This window comes from Hippopotamus amphibius, chromosome 5 (genome assembly GCF_030028045.1).
Source record: "Hippopotamus amphibius kiboko isolate mHipAmp2 chromosome 5, mHipAmp2.hap2, whole genome shotgun sequence".
Taxonomy (NCBI): Eukaryota; Metazoa; Chordata; class Mammalia; order Artiodactyla; family Hippopotamidae; genus Hippopotamus; species Hippopotamus amphibius.
Window position 1 is genome coordinate 39242647 of NC_080190.1, and position 20969 is coordinate 39263615.

The following is a 20969-nucleotide window of genomic DNA, read 5'->3' on the forward strand; positions in this document are numbered from 1 at the left end:
ATGGATGGACCTTTAAAACGTTACGCTAAATAAAAGAAGCCAGACACAAAAGTTCACGTTTTATGATTCCAACCATATAAAATCTCTAGGATAGAAAAATCCATAGAAACAGAATGCAGATTGGTGATTGCCACAGGTTGGGGGAGGGGAATGGGGATAAATGGCTTAATGGGTAAGGAGTTTCACTTTGGAGAAATGGAAATGTTTTGGAACAAGAAAGAAGTGATGGTTGTACAACACAATGTACTAACTGTCACTTAATGGTTCACTTTAAAATGGTTAATTTTGTGTCATGTGAATTTCACCTCAATAAATTATTTTAATAAAAAAAAAATTGTGTATTGCCCTGGAAAAAAACATCAGTAAAGTACAAAGCTTCAAAGCTGAAAGAAACCTGCAACATCAGTTAATTCACACACCTCATTTCTATAGGTAAAGAAACCTTGCCCGAAGTCAAGGATAGAGTAAATTTCTTCTGGTTGTTTTCCTTGTTCATCAGCCTTTATGTTAGGAGGAAACATAATGGAGCTTATCTTTTGAGCAACCTATAAACGTTTTCTCTTGAAAAACTGAAGAGAGGAATTTTAAACATAGTCTTCAGACTCAAGAATACAGATTCACCATTCTTTACACCGATACATCTGGGACCCACAGAGACAATGACTACTTTGAGTAAACAATTTCAGTTTTTCACAGTCAGCTCTTGATGCAGATGAACAGTCAATCCTCCCTGATAGAGGTAGAACAAGACAAAACTAAACTAAACTAATTATCTCCAGTTGGTTTTAGAATGTCTTTTTGTCTAGATAATGCCCAAGACATTGACTTCAAACAAATTAAGTAAAGCCGGTCTGCCGTCTGCAATATTCTAATTCAACCTTCCCTCCAGCAAGGTCCTTCTCCACATTGCTGTTTTCTATCCCTCATCTTCTGCAACTCCCCAACCTAACTAATGTTTTTGTGAGCTGCCCCCAAGAAAAATACATTCTTGCCCCTTGAAGAGCCAAGATGCTAGAAAAGGAAACAAGTTTCTTAAAAAAAAACAAACCCAGAGAAGAGTTCTTTGCACATTGATCTTCACAATAAATAACAAGCTAAAGTCTTTTAAGAATAAGGAGCTGAAAGTTTACCTTTCTTCCTTTACCCTGCCCAATACATGACATTTCTCAAGCATCCTTTTCACAGAAGACATTCGCTTGCTAGAAAATTCTGCAAGACATGCTGTAAGAGAAACATCTGCTTTCCACATTTGGGACAACTGTAGCTGGTTTTGCAACAGAAATTGCAGTTTAAGTCCAAGCCATTGTAATAAGGCAGTTTCCAGCACGACTAAAGGGGCTGTAGCAGGGGATGTATTGGAGGGGAAATACTGAACCAGTTCTAGGATGTGGCCTTGACTGACACTGTATCTCAAATATAATGCCATTTTTCCCACGAGCAAAATTCTACGAAAAAGCAACTAGGAATAACTTCAGTAGCTGAGAATAATCCACAGACATCCTGCTTTGCTCCTCTCTAACTGACAGGGTCTATGGAGAAGAGAATGATTCCTGCATGACAACAAAGAAAGTCATTTCCATTCCATCTCTGAGAAAAAATAAAACAAATTCAGTAATATTTTTTGAGTGCTGTGTTAGTTTGCTAGGGTGGCTGTAAGAAAAGACCACAGACTGGGTGGCTTAAACAACAGAAATTTATTTTCTGACAGTTCCTGGGAGTCAGAGATCAAGGTGTCGGCGGATCTGGTTTCTTCTGAGGCCTCTCTCCCTGTAAACAGCCATCCTCTCCTTGTGTCATCACAGGGTCTTTCCTGTGTGTGTGTCCTGAGCTCTTCTCATAAAGACATCAGTCACATTGGATTAGGGCCCCCTCTAGTGGCCAAATTTTAACTCAACTACCTCTCTAAAGGTTCTATTTCCAAATACAGTCACATTTTGAGGTAATAAGGGTTAGGACGTCAACATATGAATTCTGGGGAGACACAACTCAACCCATAACAAGTACATACCAGACGCCAGGCACTGAGTACATACAGACTAGCATTCAAAACCAAAGGAAATTCTCATAACTCTGTAATGACCTATATGGGAAAAGAATCTAAGAAAGAGGAAATATATGTATATGTATACCTGATACACTTTGCTGCAAAGCAGCAACTTACGCAACATTGTAAATCAACTATACTCTAATAAAAATTGAAAAAAAAACAAACAAAGGAGGCTCAGGCATCATTGGTTCATTTTCCACAGAAGCACAAATCTGAAAAGAAATGAACTATCTTTGCCTTTGAAGGTAAGAAAGTGGCAAATGGGGCCTGGATGGATTCATATTCATTAGAGGGAGCTTCACTGCCTGCTGTGAACGAGCTCTTCCGGAGGAAACTCTTCCCGGGAACATCCAGGGTCACGCACCAGCCCGCCCCCACACACACGCTCACACTCACCTGGGGCTCCAGGGTGACTCACGTTGGCTCTGCTCCCGGCCAGCCCAGCCCCCAGGGGTATGGCTCCTCTTTCAGACACAGAGCATCAGGAACTCATGCTTCCATATGGCGTGAGTCACAGGTTTGCAGCCTCCAGGAGTCCTTCAGCTCTGTGACAGATCCTCCTGGGAAGTCTTGGTTAGTTGTGTTTGCACCTGGCAATAAGAAAACCACATGCCCTTCAAGGGCAACTTTTCAAAAGTCGTCTCAGGCCTGAGATTTCACATCTCCTTGCAAGGGAATAAAAATGCCAAGAACGCCCCACTCCTTTAGGGGATATGATATGGTTTTTTTTGTTGTTTGTTTGTTTTTTTTTGCTATGCGTAGGCTTTCTTTTTTTGTTGCGGTGAGTGGGGGCTACTCTTCGTGGTGGTGCGTGGGGTCCTCATTGCCGTGGCTTCTCTTGTTGTGGAGCACGGGCTCTAGGCGCATGGGCTTCAGTAATTGCAGCACATGGGCTCAACAGTTGTGGCTCATGGGCTCTAAAGCACAGGTTCAATAGTTGTGGCACAGGGGCTTAGTAGCTCCGCGGCATGTGGGATCTTCCTGGAGCAGGGATCAAACTTGTGTCCCCTGCTTTGGCAGGCAGATTCTTAACCACTGCACCACCTAGGAAGCCCTGATATACGTTTTTAATGAAAAGTAAGTTCTCTTCTAATTTGGTATTAAGAAGGGATATAATTGGCTCTGAGCGCTCACAGTAGCTCTTTCTATTCTCTCCAGAAATCTAAGAAGCTAAATGTTCTTGGCTTTCAACTGAGTCCTTTCTATCTCTAGGCACCATGCAATGGCCACAGTTTTTTCATCACATGCCTCTCTTTTTACAACCTCTTGGTCTACTACTGTACCACTGGTTTCCACCGAGGATACCATTCATTTCTCAACTGTCCCTAGTCCCAACAGTCATTTTCAGTTGAATAAATTACACATATATAATCTTTTCCTGTGATCAAATATGTCAGAATATCATGCTGTCCTTAAATGCTAAGACGTTGAAGACAGCATCCCTTGGGGGGAAGTGGGTTGTCCGTGGAACGAGTCTCGCAGAGTTAATTTGCCCTTCGCTGCTGGCATCTGCAGATTCAAGTCCCCGTGCATTGGGCAAGGGAAGCTCTGCTTCTGGAGTCTGGGACCTGAACGTTCCAAGCCTACAAGTTGTCACAGGCAGAAATAAGTCACTGCGCTGCCCACAGTAGGCTCATTATAAGTGAGAACTAGAGTACAATCTGGGTGGCATGATACCTGTATTACAGTGAACAGACAAGCAGGGGAGGAATGTTATCTTGTCCAAGCACAGAGTGCAGGGAATATTCCTCCCTTGAATACACAAATCCTTGAACTCAAAACTGGACGCTAGTTCATACAGACAAGATCATTTAGGCAACTTGGATATAATGCCAGGAGGAAAGCAAAGTCTGGGAAAGCTGTGGTTGGCACACAAGACACTGGGAAGAGAGGTTAGATCAGGTTAGCCTGACTTCCATTCTTCTCCCCTTTTATTTAAGCTAAATTTTCTTCATGTTTCTAACCTCAGGTTTTTCCTACCAATTCAACTTGCCAACATAATCTATCAGTCTGCCGTTCCTTCTGTTAATTCATTATCTTCTGATCCAGGTAAATGCTTTTATTTATCTAGGTACTGGTCACAAGTCCCATTCCAAGTCTTGGTAATACCATAACGATGTATTCATGATACCCTATTCAGTTTAAACATATTTTTCTTCCTATTCCTTGTGCTTTGGTTTATTTATTTACTTTTTAATTATGAATGTTCTTTCCAAATGATTTTCTTATTTATTCTTTTTGGTTGAGAATTATCAGTATTTCCTGTGCCTCATTTCTTCTCCCTGTCACCCCTGCTGACTTTCACAGAAATAGGCTGTGCGTTTCTAGCTAAGCCTTCTTTTATTCCTCTCTCAATTGTCTCTGCTTTTAGTCCTCTAAATCAAGTTAATGAATCATCGGTGATCTCAGGCCCTCTTACACCTGATCCCCGAGTAGAAGCTCAGGGCTCTGGTCTCCCACACGACACTGACTGCAGACTCTGAGCCAGGATTCTCTGACACTGAAGGCACAGGATGGGCTCAACTGTCTGCAGCTGTGTTTCTTCTCACATCCTTCTTCAACCGCCGCAGGGAAAAGTCGCAGAAACATATGGCCTGTCTTGGAGACCACCTGGTACTCAGAATTTCTTATTTGGAACTACATTTTACAGGAATAAAAAAAAGAAAATACAGCGAAACATCTGAAGCTCTGAAAACACATGCAGAGACCTCTAAAAATACCAGACAGTGTAACTTTTAAAAATTGTGGATTAGTATGTTGTACACCTGGAACTTATATAATATTGTACATCAACTATACATCAAGAAAAATTTTTTAAATACCAGTCATATTGTTGTGTGCAGCACAATTTATTATCTGGTCATAGTACTTGAGCACATTAATAGGTACTGATTTAACTCCACTGTAATCTCTCTCGAGACAAAGCAACCCAAAAAGAAAGCTTCAAAATGTGCAAAAGTAATAAATATCAAACTTTCTGATCTAAAATGTATAAATATAAAATATCAGTCATTTCAGGAAACATCTTAAGAAAATCCAGCAACCACACGTCCATGAGTAAATGTCCGGTGTGGACGGTGCTCATCTTCCGAACGTATCACCTCAGATCCAGCACGATTATTTTTATGTCTTTTACCAACACGTGTTTGCATATCTAGGAAAGAAAAGATCGGCTTTACCTCAAGATGTTTGACAGGATTCTCTTTAGGGAGGGTGTATGAATTTCCTAACTTCAAAACGTTACTAATTTAAAAAATATTTCCACTCAGAACACAGTCATATGTATTCATTATCAACAATAAGAAAATGTTTACAAAAGGTGCCAAGCAATTTTCGTTTTAAATAAATTCTAACTTCAAAATAATGTTTCTCTGATGTCACAGCAAGGGAACAGCCAAGCAAACAGAAAAAGATGTACTCAGATAATGTTACTTTGGGGCTATACAAAGCTAATCGAAAAGTAGGATTACAGTTTTCACTGAACTGTTTTGAAAAACTAATTTGGGCATATCAAGCAGAAGTAATTCAGGACACATTTAATATCATTTTCTTTAATAATTGTTTGCTTACTGGCACTCTGAAGAAAACTGTTAATTGTTTAAGTATTACACAGATACATAAATGGAAAGGAAACGTTAGGCATAATCAACTCTGCTACAGAAATACTGTCATTCCATTGAAAGTAAAATAGTAATGACAAGAAATCAGAAGAAAATACAAAGATTGATTAATTTTCTGAGATAAGGATATTCCAAACTAAGCAGTAAAGTGTCTTATCCTATATTATACTGCTGTAATATTCTATATTTCTCTCCTTAAAAATAAAAGATGCTTATGTGTTTTATAACTGGAAGTTTGTACCTCTCAATCTCCTTCACCTATTTAACCTGCAAACCCCCTCCCCTCTAGCAACCACCCATTTGTTCTATTTATGACTCTGTCTTTGTTTTGTTTTTTAGATTCCACATATAAGTGAAATCGTATGATATTTGTCTTTGTCTGTCTGACTTATTTCACTTAGCACCATACCCTCCAGATGCATCCATGTTGTTGCAAATGTCAAGATTTCATTTTTTTATGGCTGAGTAATATTTCACCATGCCTATATTTATATGACATATATATATATATATATATATAGATAGATAGACAGCATCTCTTTAAGCCACAGGGGTGTAATACACAGCATAAAGAATATGGTCAGTAATATTTTAACAACTTAGTATGGGGACAGATGGTTACTAGACCTATTGTGGTGATTATTTCATTATTTCAAAATGTCACTATATTGTATACCTGAAACTAACATTTTGCATCAACTATATTTCAATCAAAAAAAAAAAAAAGAGGGGGTGAAAAATAAATACTATGTGCAAAAAATAACAAACATTGTGTACTCACACTGAACAGCCTGGGGTCCTTGGTGTGTGGATGAAAGCCCTTCTTTTTACAAGTGGAAACCTCAAGCATGCCAGCACTGGTGAGCCTGAAGATGCCGGTACTAAGTTTCAGGGTGAAAAAAAGGTACAAAAATTAAGGATCATTTGGGCTTTCCAGATGCTTTATTTGAATGGCACAAGCATACATATTCTTCAAGTGGAATGGAGAAAGAAACTACAAACTAAACATTTCACAGTGATTTTCTTTTTAAACCAATGCTGTGCTGACGACCTAGAGGAAGACTGGAGAGGCTAATGCTACTGTCAGGTGCCTGAACTGCCGTGAGAAACTGCGGGAGAAAAGCTGAGACCCAAGGGAGGAAATTACAGGTGACGGATACTTCTAATTTTTCTAACACAGGCATATCTCATTTTATTCCACTTCAAAAATATCGCGTTTTTACAAATTGAAGGTTTGTGGCAACTCTGCAAGTCTACGGGCGCCATTTTTCCAACAGCATTTGCTCACTTCATGTCTCTTTGTCACATTTTGGTAATTCTGACAATATTTCAAACCTTTCCATTATTATATTTGTTATGGTAAAGCAGGATCAGTGACATTTGATGTCACTACTATGACTCGCTGAAGACTCAGATGATAATTAGTATTTCTGAGCAATGAAGTATTTTTAAATTAAGGTATGTACACTGCTATCTTAGACATAATGCTACTGCACACTTAATAGACTACAATGTAAACATAACTTTTATATGCACTGGGGAACCAAAACATTCATGTGACTCGCTTTATTGTGTTAGTTGCTTTACTGTGGTGGTCTGGAACTGAACCTGCAATATTTCTGAGGTATAAACAGTATGTATAGTTACAGCAAATATTTACTGAGTGCTGGCTGTGGTGCCAGGTACTATGCTAAGCCCTTTAGGTAGACTGTCATCTAGTTTCACCTTCACATCAATTTGTGATGGGTGAGCATCAGGGATGAAAAGACCAAGGTTCACAGTGGTCAGTTATCAATCTGGGATTCCAATACCAGTCTGTCTGACTCCTTGCTCATAATCACGCTACAACAGTCATTGTCCTCCAAACTTAGGAAGGTTTTGGAGGCAATTAAGCTAAGATTGGAAATTTTTTTTTCTTTTCTTTTTTACATTTTTGGCCATACCACCCTGCATGGGGGACCTTAGTTCCCCGACCAGGGATCACACCTGTGCCCCTGTAGTGCAAGGGCAGAGTCTTAATCACTGGACTGCCAGGGAATTCCCCAAGCCTGGAAATTTTCTCACAACAGAAATCATACAATAGAACTAAGATCTCAAATGGCAAACTGCATTAACATCTGGTTTATCCACTTCAAGGTCATGATAACTAAAGAAAGAGAACCAGTATCTACCAAAGAAAGGACCTTAAAAAGCAAAGGACTGAAGAACTGCAAGTATATGGAAGCCAACAGGCACCAATCTCTTCTTCCCAAGGGCATGGCTTGCCTACTTATACAAATGCTACAACCTGGTGTGTGGACACACTTGAACTCAGCAGCTCCAGACCAAACCTTACCTGAACCCTCTCAATAGTCACACTTACTCTTTATGCTTCGGTGAACAGACGATGGCAATGGCCTCTGGCAACATGAGCTGATAGGAACAGTGAGTGTGGAGATCAACACTGGATAAGAACGCAGTTTGGGTCGGATGTGTCTATAAAAAGAAAAGAGGACACTCCTATTGGACAATCCTATTGGACAATCAGTAGCTAAGCGTTGGCCGAAGCCAGAGACCATTCCAAGAAAAAAACTCCACTTATTTGCTTTTTCTTTTTTGACATAATCCTTCCCTTTGTGCGTCTATGGAATAACTACAACTTTGAGAAGAGGGTCTTGGGAATGTTTATGTACTTTCTGCTTATTGAGAAAGATAAAACTGAAAATTTGCCAGAGGCTTTACACAGATCTTCATTTAATCATCACAACTCTTCTGGGAGATACTTAGTATCTCAGTTTTATGTGCAAGGATCCTGAGGCTCTTCTAAATGCTGTGCCTGCAAGGAACAGAACTGGAACTGGAAACCCAGAGATCCTTACATATAAAACCACGGCCATAAAAGGAAAATTTCCCCTAAATATATCACACTCTGCTGGTATCCTTTCATGAATCACCATTCCCTACAAATGAGGGAATGGAACTCTTTGAGGTGTTGAAGATGTCTGGGATTCATCTTGAATGATGAGAGGGAAGAGGGGATTATAAATTAAAACCACTATTCTTAGGTTTGGGGCTATATACAGACGTGTTTATGAGAGACAAATATATGCATCCAAAATGATATTTCAATTCACCGCAAACCCAACTACCCTTGAAAAAGGAATGTGACCACTTAAGTCATGTATCCAAGGTCACAGTCATGCTGGGCTCTGGATCCATCACTCACTCGTTGTATGACACTGCAAAGATTCTGTAACTTCCTCATGCCTAGTCCATCAATTGTAAAGTAATCATTTTCTCCGTGGGATTGTTATGAAAATTAAATGAGAAAATCCATATAAAATTCTTACAACAGTGCCTAGCACACAGAAAGGAATCAAAACCATTACCTGTTATGACTGCTGTGTGACTGCTGTTGTTATTTTAATGTTGTCATTTTTAAATTTTAATTTTTATTTTATATTGGAGTATAGCTGATTTACAATGCTGTTAGTTTCAGGTGTACAGCAAAGTGAATCAGCTATACATATACATATATCCACTCTTTTTCAGATTTTTTTCCTATATACGTTATTACAGAATACTGAGTAGAGTTCCCTGTGCTATACAGTAGGTCCTTGTTGATTATGTATTTTTTTAGTGTGTATATGTTAATTCCAAACTCCTAATTTATCCCTCTCCCCCCTTTCCCCTTTGGTATCCATAGCTTACTTCACTTAGTATGATAATGTCTAGGTTCATCCATGTTGCTGCAAATGGCATTATTTCATTCTTTTTTTATGGCTTAGTTATATACACACACATATATAATGCCACATCTTCTTTCTCTATCATCTGTCAATGGACATTTAGGTTGCTTCCATGTCTTGGCCATTGTCAATAGTGCTGTAATGAACACTGGGGTGCATGTATCTTTTCGAATTATGGTTTTCTCCAGATATATGCCCAGGAGTGGGATTGCTGGATCATATGGCAGTTCTATTTTTAGTTTTTAAGGAACCTCCATACTGTTCTCCACAGTGGTTGTACCAATTTACATTCCCACCAATAGTGTAGGCCCTCCTACACTTTTCTGCACACCCTCTCCAACATTTACTGTTTGTAGACCTTTTGATGATGGCTATTCTGACCGGTGTGAGGTGATACCTCATTGTAGTTTTGATTTGCATTTTCTAATAATTAGTGATGTTGAGCATCTTTTCATGTGCTTGTTGGCCATCCGTATGTCTTCTTTGGAGAACTGTCTATTTAGATCTTCTGCCCATTTTTTGATTGGGTTTTTTTTTTTTGATATTGAGTTGCATGAGCTCTTTGTATATTTTGGAGATTAATCCCTTTTCAGTCGCTTCGTTTACAAATATTTTCTCACATTCTGTGGCTTGTCTTTCCTTTTGTTTATGGTTGCATTTGCTGTGCAAAAGCTTTCAAGTTTAATTAGGTCTCATTTGTTTATTTACTTATTTTTCATTACTCTAGGAGGTGGATCCAAAAAGATATTGCTGCGATTTATGTCAAAGAGAACACTCTGCCTATGTTTTTCTCTAAAAGTTTTATAGTATCTGGTCTTACATTTAGATCTTTAATCCATTTTGAGTTTGTTTTTGTGTTTGGTGTTAGAGAACGTTCTAATTTCATTCTTTACATGTAGCTGTCCAGTTTTCCCAGCACCATTTATTGAAGAGATTGTCTAATGTTGTCATTATTAACTAAAAGGCACAGGCCCATAGAAATTGCTTCATTCCTTCACACATAACTATGATCTGTTGAAGAAATGCAAGATTTTAAAACCTCTTTCTACTTTAATTAACAGAATGAAGGTAAAATCCATTGATATCTATTTACAGAAAGAAAAGATACACGTTCTGCAAGGAAAAAATAACTCTTCGTCTGCAAAGACCTAGATCAACTGAAGAGCAGAAATTATCTTAACTTTTAAAACCCAAATCTTTAGTGAGGGTATGAGTGGAAGGGTCTGACTACCTGTTACCTGATTAGTGAAAACCTTCTATTCATACATAGAGTCTTCTATGCCTTGATGAAAAAGTAAGAAGCATTCAAAGAAACTCTAGTGTCGTGGAGGCAGCAAACAGACTGTCAAATGGACGAATCACTCTCCTGGCAACTTATTTCCAGACTGAATGTACACTGTTAAGACATTCTTTTGTTTTAGTTTTGTTTTTATTGTTTCTGTTTTGTGTTTTGGTGTTGCACCTTAAGATATCCTGAAGCTTTCATTTCTGCCAAGAGGAATCACACCCACTCTGATAAGGACAGCTCTCCCACGGCAGAATGGTGCTCCAACACCACGCCCCCATTCTATGGAGATAAATCTGAAGATGACAGTGAAGATGACAACATCAGCAGCTGATGCCATTTCTCACAACTGAATAACATGCCAGGCACTGAACTAATCACTTTCCATGAATTAATTTTACAAGTTGAGATGAGTGCTGTTAGTATCCCCATTTTACCAGAGGAGGAAACTGAGCTAAGCAGGAGAGTAAATAACACGCTGAAGGGCATAGAGCTAGTGCAGCTGAGAATAGGTTAAAATCCAGATCCATCTGATTCTGATTCAACCCTTCTTTCCTACGACCAATTTATATCTGAAAAATGTTAGCTCTGGAATCTGTTGCTAATGCTATGCCAGTAAAAACTATCACAGAAAGTCATTACAACTTTACAAGTTTAGAAATACAACATGTTAGTGATTTCATGGAACCACAATAATCTGACATGGTAAAATAAACAAAAAGCAAAGTCTTAGGATTCTAAAATTATGCTAAATTCATTATTTAAATGACTTCATTATTGCATACATTATACGCTCATGTCACAAGGAAAAACTTTTGTTTCTGATCTAGGAAATGTTTTGTGAGGTAAACTAACACTGACTTTTCAACATACGTGTAATTTAACTGTCATTTTTTCTCAGTTTATGTTACAACTGCTTCGCTACACTTTGTTTTCCTTTCAAGTGCATTCTTGTTCTTGTTATAGAAAATAACATTAAACTAAATAATGCCTTTAAAATTCTCCCATTTCTAAGCAAACAGAAAGGCGCATTACTTACGGGTAAGGAAAACAAACAGATATACAGAAAATTTTTGCAAACTCGTCACTATAAATAATTTCTTATATTTGAGTGGTGGTTATATTTTTCAAAAGGATTTCACATCTAGTATGTTGTTTACAGCTCACACAAATTGGGTGAGGGAGAGAAGGCATTCATTAGCCCCACTCCACCAATGAGGGAACCTGGAAACGGGAGGTTAGGAGTCCTGATGGAAGGCACCTAGTAATTTACAGGTGGTGCCAGGACTAGTCTCCTCTCCCCTCCTCAATTACAAAATACCAAAAGCTTGGTGATTGTGTGTGTGTGTGTTGAGGTGTGTGTGAAGATGTGTGTCCTGTCCCTTCTCAAACTTCTCCATAAAGCAAGTAAAATAAAAAATGTTTCCTTCTCACTCTTCAGGGGCCCTTGGAGGTCCCCAAGATGTGCCCTGGAAATCCTGACCAGCATTTCATGCACTGAGATGACTTGTTCCTATCCCAGGCCCAGATATGTGAGACTGAAAGGAAAAATGGCCCCCAGATAGATGAAACCATGGACAGGAAGAGTTCAGTATCATCACTAACAACAATAGCTACAATATTCTGAGTTCCTAGAAAAAATGTGGTAAGAAATTCTCGGACATTATCTCTCTATCACATGAAGTCCATTATTATGGTCCCCATTTTATGGATGATAAAACTGATGCTCAGGTTGCTTAAACAACGTGCCAACACTCCTATAGTGAACTAAAGAATTTAAACTCATGTCTTTTGATTTGTAAGCCTTTTCCTGCTCTTATGGTGGCCTGGTGGATGTTGGAACCCAAAGTTTTTGGCCCTACTCCGTGGCTGTTTATACAATGACACATACATCCTGGCCTGTAGGGGAGGTGAAGTGGAGTGCCAGGTCCGTATTTGATATGCACAAACATCTGTTTAAAAGAAACATTTTCAGAAATTTTCTTAAAATAATTTACTTCAGACACACAGCCAGGGGAAAGAGAATATTAATAACTGTCCAGTCATATCAGACAGTCAAAAATCTGCCTAAGTCTCCATTACACTACATAATATCATCAAAACAAGTCACCTGATTTCCAAATGTTTCTCTGTCTTTTAGTTGGGATGGTAGAAAAAAGCATACCATCACCCTCTCCAAATCCAGATTTGACAGGTGTAGACACGGCCTAACACTGAAGAAAATGCTTTAATACGAGGACATTTATTACACTTGAAAATAATTAAAAAATAAGAAACTATTTCTAAAGTTAAACTTCCTCCAGAAGGAAAACAGCCCACCACAAAAAAATAAAATAAACTGAAACCCAAAAGGTCAAACGTACGTGGATCCACCCCAGAGTGAGGAGGTCGTGTTGATCCTGAAAACTGAATAATTCTTCTACATTCTCCACGTCGCAGTAGTCTGGTCCCGCAGATTGCTTTGGCACGATTAAGTGGGTAATAGTAAATTCATTGTGTGTCTGAAAAACAAAAAGCAAAGAAAAGAATAAGCGCCTGAGAGAAAAGAAAAAAGCGTGAGTAGAAAGTGTAATGTTTTAATAAAACTAGAACATGCCCACCACTCATATCATCATCCTTCCACCCCCATCACAATTCAAACACAAAACCCCGAACTGGAAAACCAATCATTTGCCAAACATTTGAGAGTCAGTTGTTTGGAGCCTGAAACCCATTTTCACAATAGAAAATGTATCATAAATAGGAATTAGCACCCCAAACTGGTCCCTGAAAGTTTAATTAATAAATGATGTTGTGTTATATTACATCTGCAACGGAAAAATCAGAACAGCAGCAGGTTTATTTGAAGGGAGATGCTAATTAAATATTTTGTGGTTTGATTGAAGGACATTTCTAGTTTGTGAAGGTTGATGGTCTTATTTTTACTTTATTATTATTTAATTTCATGTGAACACTTACGACTTTCTTCTACTATTGGTGGGGGGTGGGGAGGAATTCACTGGGATTTTCCATAATTAAGGTAATGTTTTAGACTGGCAATTAACGAGAAAAGAAAAACAAACTGCCCCCCTCAGGTAAAGGATAAGAGTTGAAAGGAAGAGGTTTGTAAAGTAGTGATAGGATCCGCAGATAAGAGATGTCTGTGTGGTGAGGAGCTGCCCCTGTCCACAGCACCACCTTGTCTCTAGTCTTAGGGTGCTTCTGCAAACTGGGCACTATTCCTTTTGCCTTGATTACGCTTCCCTCCATCCCAGTCCCTCCTTTCATGGCTAACTTTATGTATTCTAAACACATGCAGCGTAAGCATCACCTTTCAAGGAAGCCCTTCTTGATCCTCCCAGACAGGGTTTCCCAGTCACACCTTCCCATGATGCCCTGCACTTCCACTGGGAGCAGCCAGCTCCATTTATAATTAACCATCTGTCTGGCTCTTTATCAGCATCATGTGGCAAAGACTGTGGCTGCTGCAGGCTGCTGAATGCTAACACCTAGCACAGCGCCTGTGAACATCTGTCTGATGAAGGAATGAACGAAGTGAATCAGTCACACTAAGTACACATGTGGTCTTGGGGAAGACGCATCCATGGCGTACTGACCCCTGCAGGGCAAAGAAGGTGGCTGTGGGGAGGAGGTGGCAGGTCCCTCTCCTTTGCTTGTCTTCTGTGCTTCTCCTGCCCTGGAGGAAGCGTGATGATGCAACACTGGAATGCAGTAGGAGAATGTGTGTTGAATGAGACATCTTATTGAATTAAATAACAGTTCCCAAGTAAATGTTTAGGGATGAAAATGTGCCTGGACTTAGAAATTAATATGCCTGGACTCAGAAATACAAACTGATACCCCAAAGAGAGTACAAAGGCACTTCCAAAGAAATACTGTTGCTCTTTCTTGAAGTAGGAAATTAAATGTATCTTCTCTCTTTTATCTCCTTCTGGTTTGACATTGTCTTTCATCACTTATTTCTGATAAAAATCTTCCATACTTAAATATGACGTGTGCTATAAGATTTCAGTTTGTTGAAACTACTGCCTTAAAGAAAACAACAAAACCCTAGCTTTATTCCACATGTATCTGAAAAGGGGTGGCAAGCTTATACCTGCCACAGATAAAAGCAGGTTGAGTTCATTATAAGAATGTATGTGAAACTAACAATTGCAACAGAAATTTGATTTAGAAAACCAGAAGGTTTTGGAAATATGAAAATCTGAAAGCCACCCTTTTTCTAAACAAAGATTTAATTTATGGTTTGATTAGTTCTTTACAATAAGCTTTTACAGTATCTCTGAAATTTTGCAGTCCATTTTCTAGAAGGATAATTCCACTAATAATGACAGTAGTTTATGAAATTAATCTATATTAATTTCATAATGTTTACAGCACTTAGGATGCTTTTGTTCTACTCAACTTATCACAAGAAAGCCAGTTCTACTGAAAGTATCCTGTGCAGAAAAGATATGAAACAAAGACCATACCAGTTTCCCACAGAGTATTCCACAGGTTTCTATTCCTCTCACTGTATTAGATTCTGCCAGAAGCAGAAATTTGTGGCAAAGATCTCTTGGTAAAACGACATATCTCAGTCCTTCAACCACTAAATCTAAGAAACAGAAAAGGGAGAAAAAGCAAAAAAAACAAAAAAACAAAAAAAAACAAACCTTACATCCCATACTTCAAAACTGTTTTAGCAAGTGACTGCAGGTAAATATAAATCTCAAAAGTGAAATTATCAGGCGCTCCACTTTCTATATTTTATTTTAAAACTTGTAAAAGTGAATATTGACTAGAAGGAAAGTAAAATTACCCTTTGCATATAAATTATTTATATACAAGTGGTAAGGTGCAAGCACGTTTACATCTTTGTGCCTTAGACCAACTATTTACATGCATGTGTATGTTTTCTTTTGGCACAAAGCACGTAGGCTGCAGAGAATACATCTCATATTCTATAAGCTGTAGGATAAATCTTTTTTCATGTTTGCCATGTGTTACTTATAGCTTATGAGAGTTGGTGATCATTAAGTAAAAGCACCACATTTTCAGAAATAATTGGCAGTAGAGTAATTTACAAAATGGTTGCATCATAACTCTTTCAAAATAAATGGAAATACAAACTCCATCTGACAGCATCTGCTGGGAAAATTTCCCATTTGGTTTTGGACACCCACCAGCACTAATGCAGCAGTCCCAAGCAGCATTAATTTTTGGCAGAAACACATAATCCACTTGGAGGTTAACTACGCATGTGTATACATCCTTCTGGACCAGGGAAATGCTAAATATTTAAACTTGATGACTGAGCAAAGTTCTGGACAAACAAGGTTTCCAGCATATTCTTTCCTCTCCAGTATGTTTACCTAGGATTCATGTGCTTCTTGGTTAAAATACATGAAAGGAAAAAAATGCTTAGAATGTTTCTCTTTTAAAATCTCTGTACTACCATCAAATACAGTCTTGTCTATTATGGAGTCTCTGTTCTACCAGAGGCTAAATCACGTTTCCTAATTTTGAGGTTACATATAGCAAAAGCCAGGTGATAGTGTCATCCACACCACATCATACAGGGGAACTACCACAACTAACAACAAAATGAGGAGCCCCTCCCCAATGCCACAGAAATACGGTTCCCTTAGAAGAGATTCCATGTCTTGTGGGGGTGCATCTCCTCACTTACTCTGAACAGCACTTAGCGTCGCAGCTGGCTTTAAGGCCCTGTTTACGGGAGGCGAGTGGCCAGTGTAATTGGTTGCATCACTTTTATTAGGCTGCTCTGCAAATACATTCAGCAAAGAATTGTTCTGGTGTGTGGAAAAGCAGGACAAAGCACTCCCATCAATCTGCTCCGACTGCGCTGGAGCTTCCTGGCTTCGCATCTGACCCCGGGCTAATTCTTGCTTCTTGAGCTGATCTTCAAAAAACAAAAACTGCTCTGATTCTAGCTGCTGCTGGCGCATCTGAGCGATCCGTTTTCTTTCCGCCTCTATCAATCTCTGATGCTCCAGTTTTTTGAGAATTTCAGCTTTATATTTGTTCTAAAGAAATGTGGTTGCCAGAAGAAAAAGGTTAGTTTCCAAGGCAAAAGCATCAAACTGGAATTAGTTTCAATCTTCTAGCAGACAGAGAGACACAGCTAGATACTATATGCCCACAGGGACACTCCTGAGACCTTCAGGAAAATATATAACATTGTAGCAAAAGCCCCTTAATCTGATTATGGGAGCAGTCCTAACTCCACTCATATTTTACCAGAGACAGGCCAGGACAATCAAGTTCCTTCCATCCTCCTATGCTTTTAAATATTAGTAAATCAAAGTCTGGATTGTCTGCACAGACTGACTGATCAGACCATATCTCAGAAATGGTTATATCACCATAGACTGCACTGTCTAATATAGTAGCCACTAGCTACATGTGACTATTTAAGTTTAATTAAAGTGAAGTGAAATTAGAAATTCAGTTCCTCAATCTCACTAGCCACACTTTAAGTACCATAGGCTAGTGGCTCCCATATCAGAAAGTGACAAATAGAACATTTCCATCATCATACAAATTTCTGTGGGACAGTGCCACCCTAGAACCTTTTGCATTTGCCTCTAGAACTCACTGCTGGAACTTTACGGAGAAGGGGAAATCACTAAGAAATGGTTCTCAGAATGTGGTCCAATCATCTCTGTCAGAACAAACTACCAGGAGATTTGTTAAAAATGAAGATTCCCAAGCTCCCCAGTCGTAACAAAAATATCCAGACACTATTAGATCAGAGGATAAATCTCTAACGAGCATCTCAAATAGTTCTAATGAAAACTAGACTTTGGGAGCTACTCTAAGGCAGGGGTAGGGTGGGGGACTCCGCTTAGAGCAGCACTTTCATATGCACAGAATCCCCGCGGGTCTTGTGATAGGGCAGGCTGGCGTTCAGCAGGTCTGGGGCGGGGCCTGAGCATCTGCATTCTAACAGGCTTCCAGGTGATGTGAGTGTTGCTTGCAGCAAAGGCTTATTGGTGTGTCTGTTCATCTCTCCAAAGCGTAAAGCCTGCCATTCTATCCCCCAAAGATTTCTACATGTCATACACTTGGGATCCTTATGAAGCAGTGGTCTTATGAAGTAACTGGTGTCACCAAAGGCAGACCAGGTAACAACTGCTGAGTCTATTCCTCCCAGAGAGCTCCTAAGGGGACTAGTGTACACATTGCTGAGTAGGGAAGGGAACTTAACTAGGCTTTTCTCTCCCTTCCTGCCATTCTGAGCCGCCAAAATCACTTTTATCTTTCATAGTTCAAATCAAATCATCAATAATTCACAATGGAGGGAATCTTCTGATTTCAACATTCCTTCTGTTCACTCAGTGCAAACAGCTCACTCAAACCTGCCTTCTAGCTACACCAAAGGAAGTAGAGAAGGCCTGTGACCACATTCAGAGGTAATGAGACTGGACTGAACTGACAGTCAGTAAAAGTGACAACTTCCAAAGCATATAAACACACACATAAAAAAGCAAACCAACCTCTATCATTATGCTATAAACACTGAGTTCAAGTGTTGAACTGGAGTATCTTATAGACTGACTGGTCAGTTTCTTCTTTCAATGCCCTTAAGTCTCAGACATCATTTTCATTTTCACTCTCTATTTAATAAGAATCCAGAAGACATCACCCGTTGGTGATATGATTGATTACATTTCGCTCATATGGTTAGCTATAATTCCATCTGGCTGTTATATTGATTATAATATTTAAGAATCAAATTCACATTTCCAAGGCATACATAATTAGGTACATCAGAAACCATGTACTGTTCTCCCTACCTCTCTTACTGCCTCCTTTCATTGCTAAACAGCAGCCAGCTGGCTCAAGATTACATTGGCATGAGCTGAGCTGGTCAAAAATCTCTGTTTAAATCTCTGCAGGAAGTCTGTTTTCTAATGCTTCACTTTATTAGATGTTGTTGGGAAATAAAAATACCACATCTTTGGTGCAAATGCTTAACCTGGAGATCAACATGAATTCTTTATGGGTTTTACACTATTGTATCTTTAATTTTTAATTTAAGTGCATATGCCATTTGAACAACTCATGAAAATAAAATTCAAAAAATATTTGCACAGAAAACAATCACAAAATAAATGTAGTAATTGGACTTACTTCGCTTTGCAAATATTCTTGGTATTCTACATTATATTTCTTTAAAAGTTCCTTTTTCAATTCATCCGTCCTTGGGAATGCAATCTCCTTCAGTTTCTTTTAAAAATATATATATACATATTGATTAGTGGGATTTTCAGTATAGTCAGCTTTCAGATCATCAGCTGAGAAAAAAAAACAGCTGGTATGTGTATTAGAAATAAAGCACAAGTAACCAAAGATGATAGTGGAAAAATCAATCTTTTCTAGGGCTCCAAAAGATAACTTTTCAGTAGAGAAGAGAAAAAAAATTACCCCCTTTGTAAGAACTTTATTGTCCCCACTGGTTAGATAAGCATTTTGTTTAATAGGTACCTCATTTTTAGGTAGTCAGTTTGTAACTGCGCATTCCATGGTGTGTAAATTATATGGCATTGCAGTTAGAAGGGCACAGGAGAACACGGTAAGTAGGGATCCCTAGGCTTAACAGACTGTAAAAAGCAGCTGAGGCACCTTTTATAAAGATACAGATTCCCAGGCCTAACCTCAGATTTACTGAGTCAACACGTTTAGAGAAGGGATTGGGATCTGGACCTGAAACAACTTCCCAGTGATTCTTAATAGCAGGAAAATCTGATACAGTCCAAGCACCCACTACCCCCACCTTTGTAGAGAAGAGGAAATAAAGGCCTAGAGAGATGGAAAGGCTTGTTCAGGGTCATACAACTAGCTTATGGCCTCATTATGACTAAAGCCCCTAACTCTAGCCAAGCTTTCGTCACCCAGCCATTTATGCATTTATTCAACAAGCACAAACAGAAAATGTATATGCTTTTGCAGAATTGCTTCCCTACAAGTAAAAATAAGAATAACCCCAAATTACAGTACAAGAGTCACCTTGGCAGCCTAAGACCTTGGTTTTCATACAGAACTTTCTGAGGTTGCATGAACAAGAGAACTGAGGGGAAATGCTACACAAAGGCCTGATAATGAGACCCTTCAGACAGTGTATAGAAACTTTAAAATGTAGACGACCATTTGACAGAAATTTGTGTTCTACACACAGGCACCTCCAGGCCTGACATAACTGGTAAGAAAGCTTTTATTCCATTACATGGTAAAATATTTTTTGAGATCAATTTAAAATTTCATGCTGTGATTGACTTTGTATACATTGTTTTACCTTTCGTCATATAAAACCAACCCAAACTACTTAAGTCAAATACACGGAAAACATTTTTAATGTTATATAAAAGGATATATTCTCAGCTAAAGATATTTGAAACTATACATGTAGCAAATGTTGACGATAAATACATTTCAACAACCTCCTTTTTCCTTTGGAATATTTCAGGCCACTTACTACAAGAAGAAAATGACTAGAACTTTGTGTCTGCCTTAATAATCAACACTGATTTTCAAATAGGTTTTAGGTTCAGAATCGTATGGAATAATCAAAAGCAGCCAAAATGACTGTCTCAAATAAGTATGGAGAAATAGACAACCATTCCCTAAGTCTCTGGGAGAATCATAAAATAATTTCTTCTTCACATCATAAGATGATTAAGTACATTTTTGATCTTTTTCTTTTCTTTTTTTCTCCAGTTCCAAGTAGACATCCCACAGTAATAATGATTAATGGTCTAAGAAGAGATCGAAACATCGTAGCTAGTGGAATGCATTTTTTGTGCTTAAACTCTTGAGAGGATGAGACAGAGGAGGAGAGGAAGGGGATGAATCAATAATGGATACTCATGGAACATCTGAACCCCCCGGGAGAGTGTTGACTCCACAATACCTTCATAACATCCTGCTTTTCGGGTATTGCACACTGCTGGTAATCTCGATGGCTGGGAAGCTTTTCTACAAACAAACTAGATAAAGAAAAAACACATCCTTAGTATTATACGACAGAAAACGCTCAATGATAGTTTCCAATATGAGAATGAGCCTTGTTTTCAAAAAAGGACATGGTTAATAACATTATTTAACCTATATTCTTTCCACCTGCCTTTCCATCAAAGGTTGGCCCAAGTATGATTTTGGCATTACAGGGTAGTTCAGAGGGTTAAAGTCAGGATGCTCCCTGAATAGAGCACATCACTTTGGTTCTTCTCAGGTCTTGGGCGCTTAATTCCACTAGAGTACTATTTTACTTATGTGTAGTGCTG

The 20969-nt window shown here is 38.7% G+C and overlaps 1 protein-coding gene across 2 annotated transcripts in view; it reads right to left on the reverse strand.

Moving 5' to 3' along the window:
* Positions 1-4877: 4877 nt before the first annotated feature.
* STAMBPL1 (STAM binding protein like 1) overlaps positions 4878-20969 on the reverse strand; it is a 45871-nt gene continuing 29779 nt past the window's right edge. For both annotated transcript variants that reach the window (XM_057737429.1, XM_057737430.1), the window contains exons 4-11: positions 20597-20672; positions 18820-18915; positions 16352-16709; positions 15153-15277; positions 13044-13181; positions 8030-8142; positions 6449-6548; positions 4878-5201 (exon numbers count right to left, since the gene is read on the reverse strand). In XM_057737429.1, coding sequence (XP_057593412.1) covers positions 5145-5201; positions 6449-6548; positions 8030-8142; positions 13044-13181; positions 15153-15277; positions 16352-16709; positions 18820-18915; positions 20597-20672 — 1063 coding nt within the window. In that variant the 3' untranslated portion in view covers positions 4878-5144. The remainder of the gene's footprint in view (positions 5202-6448; positions 6549-8029; positions 8143-13043; positions 13182-15152; positions 15278-16351; positions 16710-18819; positions 18916-20596; positions 20673-20969) is intronic.